The sequence below is a fragment of the Tupaia chinensis genome, unplaced genomic scaffold, assembly GCF_000334495.1.
Source record: "Tupaia chinensis unplaced genomic scaffold, TupChi_1.0 Scaffold000086_1, whole genome shotgun sequence".
NCBI lineage: Eukaryota > Metazoa > Chordata > Mammalia > Scandentia > Tupaiidae > Tupaia > Tupaia belangeri.
In genome coordinates, this window is record NW_006159548.1 from 3,436,521 (window position 1) to 3,446,745 (window position 10,225).

General features: G+C 39.6%; 1 protein-coding gene across 6 annotated transcripts in view; it reads right to left on the reverse strand.

The window, feature by feature from the left end:
• RASSF6 (Ras association domain family member 6) overlaps positions 1 to 10,225 on the reverse strand; it is a 64,669-nt gene that overhangs the window by 7,549 nt on the left and 46,895 nt on the right. For all 6 annotated transcript variants that reach the window (XM_014585741.2, XM_014585740.2, XM_006142916.3 and 3 more), the window contains exons 5-8: positions 8,135 to 8,232; positions 5,064 to 5,248; positions 1,825 to 1,926; positions 1,474 to 1,525 (exon numbers count right to left, since the gene is read on the reverse strand). In XM_014585741.2, the coding sequence (XP_014441227.1) occupies positions 1,474 to 1,525; positions 1,825 to 1,926; positions 5,064 to 5,248; positions 8,135 to 8,232 (437 nt within the window). The remainder of the gene's footprint in view (positions 1 to 1,473; positions 1,526 to 1,824; positions 1,927 to 5,063; positions 5,249 to 8,134; positions 8,233 to 10,225) is intronic.

The following is a 10,225-nucleotide window of genomic DNA, read 5'->3' on the forward strand; positions in this document are numbered from 1 at the left end:
CTCGCTTTCTATCTCTCTGTCTCTCTCTCTCTCTGTCTGTCTGGCGAGCGCACGTGCCCTATAGCAAAAACCTCTCCAAAAAAAAAAAAAAAGTATATGACTATTAAAACTTTCAATTTAAAGAACATTAATGTTATATGTTTGGAAACCTAGTTTACATTTTCTTAAGGATGTTTTGGCATCAAAACATATTATTTTATTCTATTTAGTTATTTCTGGTTCAAATATTCCGACACTTAAATTATGACCTAAGTTTATTCTATAATTTAACAATTAGATTTTTCTCTTTCTTTCTTTTTTTATTTTTTTAAAATGTTTTTACCATAGGGAATATGTGCTCACTGGAAAGAGACAGAGGGAGGAAAAGTGAGAAATCACCTGTCTTCCATTCTCTTGGGATTTTGCACACACACACACACACACACACACACACACACACATGGCATGTTTCTCAAGCTTCCAGGTCCAGGACTCAAATTGCAGTCAGCCATGTGGGCTGACTTAACCACTATGTGGGTGATTGGAATATTGTGAAAGTGACTTAACCACCGTGTGGGTGACTTAACCACCATGTGGGCGTTTTAACCACCATGCCACCTGCCGGGCCCCTAATTTTTCTATTTTTAAGGTTTTAAAAAATTTAACTTTGGCAGTGCCTTAGATGTTCTTTATCTCTTCCTGCTCTTAGCACCCCATATGCAATGCCTTCCCAATATCCTGCTTCTAACCTTTACCCCCTCCCACCAAATTCAGAATATGTTTCTCTGTTGAGGATGAGGTAACACTCCTGCAATGTGTCAGATCTAAGAAAGAGGTGATACCAGGCTAGACTGAAATGGTATGCAATGAAAACTCCTGTAAAGAGTTAGGGTAAGGAGGCAAAGTCGAAATTAAGGAAGTGCAGAGATGAATCACAGCAGTACATGCGTAAGTGCCCAACTCTTTCTGGAGAACACTCTGGATTCCCCAGGGTTCTGATCTCTAGTCAGGCAATTTAACGTCTGGCCAACAAGCAAACTATTCCATTTTTATCTGAGATTCTAGAAGATAATAAATAAATAATGCTTTTTGGGGAGTTTTGTTTTGTTTTTAGAGAGAGATTTTTGCTATAGGGCACATGTGCTCACTGGAGAAACAAAGAGACAGAAGATGAGAAATCACCCCTTGGGGGGATGACCATGCCAAATCCCTTCTCTTTCATTCTCCTGTTAGGATTTTGGGCACACATGCACTCGTGCCCGGCATGAGTTTTAAACTGCTGGGTCTGGGACTTGAACTGGGGTCTACTATGTGGGAGTCCAGTGACATAATGATTATGCCATCTGCTGGTTAATGCTCTTAATTCCTTTTTTTCTCTCCCTCCCACTCTTGTTTCCTTTTCCTAGAGAAAGAGGAAAATTGCTCTTTTGCCTTCCCCACAAGTAGCCAACTAACCCACTGGAGTCTGGTACAAATGTGATCACATTCTCTTACCTCCTGTTGCAAAAATAAGGTAAAGAGCGAAGTCCTGGGGACTATTTTCAATCTGTCAGTGGAAAAAAATGAACAAACATGAATTTCTAAGCCACACAGACCCCCAATTATGTATCTGTCTCCTCACTGTCATTTCTCATTTTCAGACATAAAACTTTCTCTGCTCCTCAGGGAATGAGGTAGTTTCTTAGAAGTAGATTAACTGAAAGGTGTTATGCACAAGAAAGAATCCTCCAGAACAGATCCTCCAATTTAGATCGACATGTTCATAGGTATTTTTCAGACTATTTATGGGTAAGCAGCTAAATGATAGTCAAGATGTTTATAGCTCAGCTTAGTGATAAAGATTACCTTAAATTTTTGGAGAAGTTGCTTTATTACTTCTTCAGTTCGCATGTTACTATTTATTCTGACCTTAGTTTCTGATCCAAAGGCTGGAGTGAAAATTGATGTCTAGAAAAAAGTGGTGATACAAGGTCTTAAAATTACATCGAACTAACAACAGTAAATATTTTGAGCATGGCCTTTTCAGGGGTGAAAAATAAAACCAAAACCAAAACCAACAAGGTCATCTGTCTAAAAAAACTTTAAAAATTCTTCTTCCTTATTTTTACATTTGTTCAGAATTATCTATCTTCTTAAGCAGTTGTATACTGTTTCTGGAGGAAGGGAAATAAAACATTATTTGCGGACATTCATAACACTTTTAGTAGATAATCCCATTCTTCTAGTTTAGTTTAGAATTTCAAAATAAATTAAATATTATAACTAAAAGCAAAGCAAATCAAAAGTAGCTGTTCAAATAGTTAAAATTTTAATTTGTAAAATAGATGAATGATTGTAACTGAAAAGAAAAGAAAGAAAAGCAGTGTCAATAGGCTTTTGCAATCTTACATTCCACACCTTCCTACTGGTTGGAAATACTTGTTCTACATTCTTTTTTTTTTTTTTAAGAATTATTTTATTTTAACTTTATTTATTTATTTTGATTTGAACAGAGAGGGACAGAGTGAGAGAGAGTGAGAGTGAGAAAGAGGTAAGGTGAGAAAGCAAGCTGCCAGATTTGGGACTTGAACTGCTGTCTGTCATGTGGGAGTCCAGCGCCCTTAATCCCCTCGCCACCTGCCAGCCCCAATAGTTGTTTTACAATTTTTTTAGTTTAAATTTAAATCACTGCACTTTGGTAGGTCAGTTGAGATTCACACCGAGGATTAGGGTGAAAGCACTACTAGTGGATGCTCCAGGACAATGGTTCCTACAAGTTGTTCTAATCAAGAGTTAATCTTTTAGAGAATAAAAGACCAACTGCTTTATTTGACCAGGGTTCCATGGTCAAATAAATCTGTGACACCCCTCTCAGGGATTAGAAATGCACCATAGGTCTGGCAGGTGGCTTGGTGGTTAATGCACTCAGCTCCTACATGGCAGCCATGGTTCAAGTCCCAGACCAGGTGGCTTGCTTTCTCACTTTCTCTCTCTCTCTCTCTCGTCAAATAATAATAGTAGTAACAAATGAAAAAAAGAATTCTTCCCCAAAAATGTTTTTTGCCTTAGGGCGAGAGAGAGAAGGAAAGTAGGAAAGTGAGAAATCACCCCCCAGGGGGATGGCCAGACCTCCATAATCCTTTCTCCATTCCCCTCCTGAGATCTTGGGTATGCACGTATATGTGCCTGGTGTGAGATTTAAACCACCAGGTTTGGGATGTGAGCCACAGTTGGTCATGTGGGAGTCCAGTGATGTAACTGCTATGCCATCTGCTAGCTCCTTCAGTCATTTTTAAACATTTCTCAGCAAGAATTTGGAATCCTATTGTCCAGCTCCAAGGCCCAAGCATTTAACATCTATGCTGTACTATCAGCTTAGTGCCAATTTCATTCTCAGCACAAGAGATCCTGTCTGGAAGACCCTCATTTGGAACAATGCAGTTTTCCTTCATTTATGCAAATTGCTGCAGAAGATGATGACAAAGAAAGGAGTTAATATTTCTTATTTGAAGGAGTGAGAGAGTGCCTGGCATAGTGTAAGTGCTCTTTAAGTATTTGTTAAGTGACTAGATGAATGATTGCTAAAGCATATGACATGAAAAAGATTTGAATTTTAGAAGAAAAATGATACATTTCCTAGCTTTGGCAAAGTGAAATACCTTTTAAGGGTGGTACAAAGGCACTTATAAATTTAACACATATTGAGATCATCAGATGGTATAATGGTTACATTGCTGGACTCCCACATAGTTGACTGTGGTTCAAGTCCCAGACTCAGCAGCTTAAAACTCATGCCAGGTGCATGTGCGTGCATGCCCAAAATCCTGAGAGAAGAATAGAGGAAAAGGGATTATGGAGTAGCCATTTCCCCTAGGGGGTGATTTCTCACTTTCTGTCTCTGTCTCTCCAGTGAGTGCACGTGCCCTATAGCAAAGATCTCTCTCAAAATAAATAAATAAATAATACATGTTAAGTGAAAAATTAGAATATAAATTGCATCTAAACTACTATTTACATAAAAATATATGTGTGTAGTACAAGATCTAAAGGGAACAAGCAAAATGAGAAGTTTGATTTATTGGAATAAATAGCCTTGTGGCTGACATTTTTAAAATGTTAATGTTCAATTGTCCTTTGAACTAATATTATTGTAGCCCTTACATTATTCTGACATTATCTGTTGGTATTTTGGTTTTCCTGCCTAAGTCTGGAGTTCTGTGACTCATCTGTCTATTTTCAATGCATGGTGCCGGGCCTGCCACTCAGACAGAGCTCACCCATCACCACATTGGTTAGCTCACCCATCACCACATTGGTTAGCTCACCCATCACCACATTGGTTAGCTCACCCATCACCACATTGGTTAGCTCACCCATCACCACATTGGTTAGCTCACCCATCACCACATTGGTTAGCTCACCCATCACCACATTGGTTAGCTCACCCATCACCACATTGGTTAGCTCACCCATCACCACATTGGTTAGCTCACCCATCACCACATTGGTTAAAAACATGGGCAGGGCTAGCAGGTGGCATAGTGGCTAAGGCATTGGTTTCCACATGGCTGACCACATTTTGCGCTCTGGACCCGGTGGCTTGAAAACTATGCTCTGTGTGTGTGCATGCCCAAGAGGAGAATGGAGGAGAAGGAGTTACTACATAGCCATTACCCTGGGGGAGGAGAGCGATCTCTCATTTTCATTCTCTGCCTTTCTCTAGTGAACACACACGCTCTATGGCAAAACCTCTAAAAAGCAAACCAAAACAAACAAAAAGTGGGCTCTGGAATTAGATAAAGCTAGATTCCAGTTCAGAGCTCATATTTAAAAGTAGCATGACCTATGACAAGTTGCTTACACTTGATGAACCTCAATTAACTCATGTAAACTAGAGAAAATAATGGTTCCTGCTTCATACAATTTTTTCAGCAAACACTTAAAACACTTAGTTTAATACTTAGCACATAGAGAGTGCCCATTCAATGTTAGAGTACTACTACTATTGTACTATGTATAATTATTTTTAATTAAAAGTTGAGTTGAGTAGTATTGTTAGAGTCACCGACATTATCTTAAATTACATTAATGAATTTAAAACTCACTTCATGGTTATAGAAGTGTCCATTAATAGAGGCCCTATGGTTCTTTCTGTCTCGTCTGTCCTTCATTGGAGGCTTCACCCTTTTTCTCACCAGGGCTGCTTCACTCATAGTTCTGTAGAGCAGTGGGGATTCTGGCTCCTCATCTGCGTAGGGCTTCAGAGTACTGCTGTGATAAGACAAATAGTCTGGGAAGAATAAAGGTTATAAACCAGTATCATTTAGCTGTCTAGTTCCTTGCATCCTGGATGAACATGTGCATGCTTTCATTAATTTTAAGAATATAGCTATTTCCTGTGTGTTGGTTAAAAGCATTATAGTCCAGGGGCCAGCAGATGGCACAATGGTTACATCTCTGGACTTCTATATAGTCAACCATGGTTCAAGTCCTGGACCTGGGGACTGAAACCTCACTCTGGGGAGCCAGCAGTTAGCGTAATGGCTATGTTACTGGACTCCCACGTAGTTGACCATGGTTCACGTCCCGGACCCGGTGGCTTAAAACTCACGCCGGGTGCGTGTGCATGCGTGCCCAAGATCCCTAGAGGAGAATGGAGGAGAAGGGATTGCGGCGTGACCATCCCCCCTGGGGGGTGATTTCTCGCTTTCTGTCTCTATGTCTCCCTCTGTCTGTCTGGCAAGCGCACGCGCCCTATAGTGAAAATATCTCCAAAAAAATAATAAATAAATAAAAAAAATAAAATTCACTCTGAACATGTGTGTGTGTGCATTTCCAAAATCCCAAGAAGAAAATGGAAGAGAAGGGACTGCGACAGGGCCATCCCCCTCCTAGGGTGTGATTTCTCACTTTCTCTCTCAGTGTGTCTGTCTCTCCCTCTGGTGAGTGCATGAACCCTAAAGAAAACATCTTAAAAAAAAAGTCAAAGGAGTAGGACGCTTTGGACAGGTACTAGTCATATGTCACAGAAATACTTTATGCAAGTTTATTTCTACAATATTCCAGAGGTATGATATGAATGACCTTGCCTTTCAAGTGCCCATTCTCTTATTATTTCTTCTCACTGGATCATGCACATTTGACACTCATCCATAATCAATAACAGATGCTCCTCGACTTACAATGGAGCTACATCCCATTAGAAGTTGAACATATTAGAAGTCAAAGATGCATGTAATGCACCTAACTTACTAAACATCATAGCCTAGCCTACTTTAAACATGCCCAGAACACTTTGCATTAGCCTACAGTTGGACAAAATCATCTAATGCAGTCTATTTTATAATAAAGAGTCGAATATTTTATGTAATCTATTGACTACTGTACTGAGAATAAAAAACGGAATAGCTCACTACTGCTTCCCAGGATCACAAGAGCATCATTCAAATGCTCTGAGAAGAGATAAAAATTCAAAATTTGAAGTAAGGTTCCTACTGAATGTGCCTTACTATTGCACCACTGTAAAGTTAAAAAAAAAAATCTTTTTTTTTTGGAGAGGTTTTTGCTATAGGGCGCATGCGCTCGCCAGACAGACAGAGAGACAGAAAGCGAGAAATCACCCCCCAGGGGGGATGGTCATGCCACAATCCCTTCTCCTCCATTCTCCTCTCGGGATCTTGGGCATGCATGCACATGTGCTGGGCGTGAGTTTTAAGCCACTGGGTCCGGGACGCGAACCGCTGGCGACTATGTGGGAGTCCAGCGACATAGCCATTATGCCAACTGCTGGTCCCCCCCCCCAAAAAAAAATCATTAAGTCAAACCATTTTAAGTTAAGGACCATCTATAGTTAAAATTTGGTTACTGAGTTATTCCAATTTCTAGAGCAGATTTTAGAATATAGAATTATAGTATCGCATTGGACTGACCTAATGTCTATCGACTGGGCAGAGGGTGCTTACGACACATTCCTAGCCTAAGATGCAACTTCCCTTCTGCTGACTCCCTGCTCATATCTGGATGGCGAACTGTACCATTTCCAATTTCATGAACTCAGCATGTTCTTATGTAGAAATAGGGCCATTTATGTTCTACTTTTACTTTGAGATTTTTAAATATCTTTCTATTGTCGCTAAAGTGTCATCAAATAAGCATGAGATATTTCATATTTTTCTAGCATTGGTGCTCAAATACAAATAAATTTTTATGGTACTAATGGTGCCAATTCAGTGGGACTCCTTTGAGCTTGAGGGGTATTTATAAAAGGATAATTAGAAGGATCTGTATATAATAAGATGCCAAGAGCCCATAGGATAAAGATAAAGGAAACCTTCAAAGAACATCATGTTGGTTATAGGATTTGGGTGCTTTAGAACACACTGGAGGAGGCAGAATTGAGAGTGGTTTGAAAATAAAACATTGGAAGTTGTTGGTAGGTTTATGAAGTTAATGCCAGCAGGATATACTTGTGAATATGGCTTGGTAATTCATAGCCCCAGTCAGTAACAGGAACACTATCCCTCAGTTCCTCCCTGCCCCCAGCTTCAGTCATCAGCTTCTCCTTGGATTTCTATATATGTGAATCACATGAAGAAAAATCCACGTGAAGTACAAAATGTCATACCTGATCCTTGGCAGAGTCTTGGTAAATTACATCTATCAATATAATTGTTATTGCCACATCATTATTGTTATTGTTACAAGCAGTAATATCACATGTCACAGGAGCTAGCATTTTCCATTGGTTTGTTCCATTCGACATGAACTCATACTTTACTTACATAAGTTACTCTTTTTAAAATAAATCTTTGACATAACTCCACCAGATATAAAAGTAACTGCAGCATATCTGACTGTTTCCGAGAAGCAATGTGACTGAAATATCTATGACCCAACAAATCGTTCAACTTCTAAAAGGATGTAGGATTAAGTCTGGGGAGTTTGATCTAACACTCAAAACTACTGGGAATTAGTGAGCTAATCCTTGGTGGAAATATTGAACAATTTTATGAATACAAACTTTATTCAAACCATGACATAGAGATCTTCCTAAGCTACTGGGTAGTGGTAAAATTTTAGATTTCAGGGAAACATTTGGGAGTCACACATTGGTTAAATTAAACATTGATTAGCATTTTAAAACAAATCTCCCCATTTGTAAGACTTTGATACTGACCTTCCTGGGAATTTCTTGTTTCTGGTACTGGAGTTTGAGTTCGGTCCAGCTCACTAATATGATAAAGATCATCAAATTCTCCCCAGCGCGTCATTCCCCTGAAAAGTAATAAATCTTGTAAATGACACCAACTCCTTCATATTGAAGCCTATGATGGCTTTCAGATTTACAATATTAATAGAGTACTTGTGGGCTCCTGTAGGTGATATGTAAGTCAAAGTTTTAACAATTTTATAATATTCTGTTTTTTTTTTTTTTTTAAGGTTTTTGCCTTAGTGTACATGTGCAGCAGGGGGAAGGAGAAGAGAGAGAGATAGTGAGAGGGAAAGTGAGACATCACCCCCTCATGGGGATGACCACATGACATCTCTTCTCCTCCATTCTCCTCCTGGGATCTTGGGCATCTGCATACATGTGCCTGGAGTGATTTTCAAGCCACTAGATCTGGGACTCGAACCAGTCAGCCACATGGGAGTGCAGGGACATAACTGCTACACCTCTACAACATAACTGCTACACCCCACAATTTTATGATATTTAAAAAATTATATTCAGGGAACCAGCAGTTAGCGTAATGGCTATGTCGCTGGACTCCCACAAGTCGACTGCGGTTCGTATCCCAGACCCGGTGGCTTAAAACTCACGCTGGGCGCGTGTGTGTGCGTGCCCAAGATCTCGAGAGGAGAATGGAAGATCCCGAGAGGAGAATGGAGGAGAAGGGATTGCGGCGTGGCCATCCCCCCTGGGGGTGATTTCTCGCTTTCTGTCGCTAATGTCTCTGTCTGTCTGGAGAGCGCATGCGCCCTATAGCAAAAACCTCTCCAAAAAAAAAGAAAAAAAAATTATATTCAAACCAGAGTGGTCAGCAGGTGTTTTAAAAATCCAATATTTTTAATATACCTCGATGCCATAATTCAGTTACACTCTGAAACACAAGGTTGACTAGGTACTGTAAAATGCATGTACAAATGGGATTAGTAGAAGCCAATATGATCCACTTTATGGAAAGTTGATAGTGTTTATTCTGCCAATATATACTGAGTATGTATTGTACTCAAGGTATCTGCTAGGTAGGGTGGCTCTAAATAAGAAGGTAAGTACCTATCAAGAGATCTTGATTGCCACATAGAATACAATGTACAGAATACAATGTACAGAACAGGAAAATGTATGAGAAACTTCTTTACTAGGAATTGATGGCTTCATCTGGAATACTAGCAATGTTAAATGCATTCTAGCGCCAAGAGTAAACCAAACTGGATAAGTGTCGAATTTGACACTCATCTTTATTTCATTTATCTGACCTTGACCAAGATACTTATCCTCTGTGCGTTAGTATCCTCATCTGTAAAATGGGGATAATAGTATGAGGGAACAATTAGAACAAATGGGGAACAATTTAGACTATCTTGACTCAGAATCTAATTACTCTTACAGTAGATAAAATTGTCCATTTCCCTGAATCTATATAGCAGGTTGGTAATCAAAAGGGTGCAGGTATAATTATCACAGAAAGAGGGTTGGCAATGGGAATGATGGGTTATTGTGAGGATGAAGTGAGTTAATTTGCATAACACTCATGAAAAGAGTGTTCTGCACTTATTGTGTGTTAGGAATCCCCGTGATCATCCTCACCTTCATCATCACCATTATCACCATCACCTCTATCCATGTTCTGATGGGCCGGGCACCAATAGGAATCCATGGCATCTCTGGATCTCTCTAGCAAGTGGACACTATTATTATGTGCCTTAGTCTTTCTGAGGGCCTCTTCCAGAATGGCTGTTTTCCTTAGGATCAAGAAATAATTACCTCTAGGGAGTTTGTAGCATGAACGCTGCCCAAATATCACTAGTGGCAACAAAAAAGTGCTTATTAATACTAATGGTAGTAAATATTAAAAAAAAATCACATATCTTTTTCTTTGTTGACCTTTGAATTCTTCTGATGTCTTCTTGCAGCTATTTTATCATCTGAACCTTACAATAGCCTTTTTTTTTTTTGGAGAGGTTTTTTTGCCATAGGGCGCGTGAGCTGGCCAGACACAGAGAGAGACATAGAAACAGAAAGCGAGAAATCACCCCCCAGGGG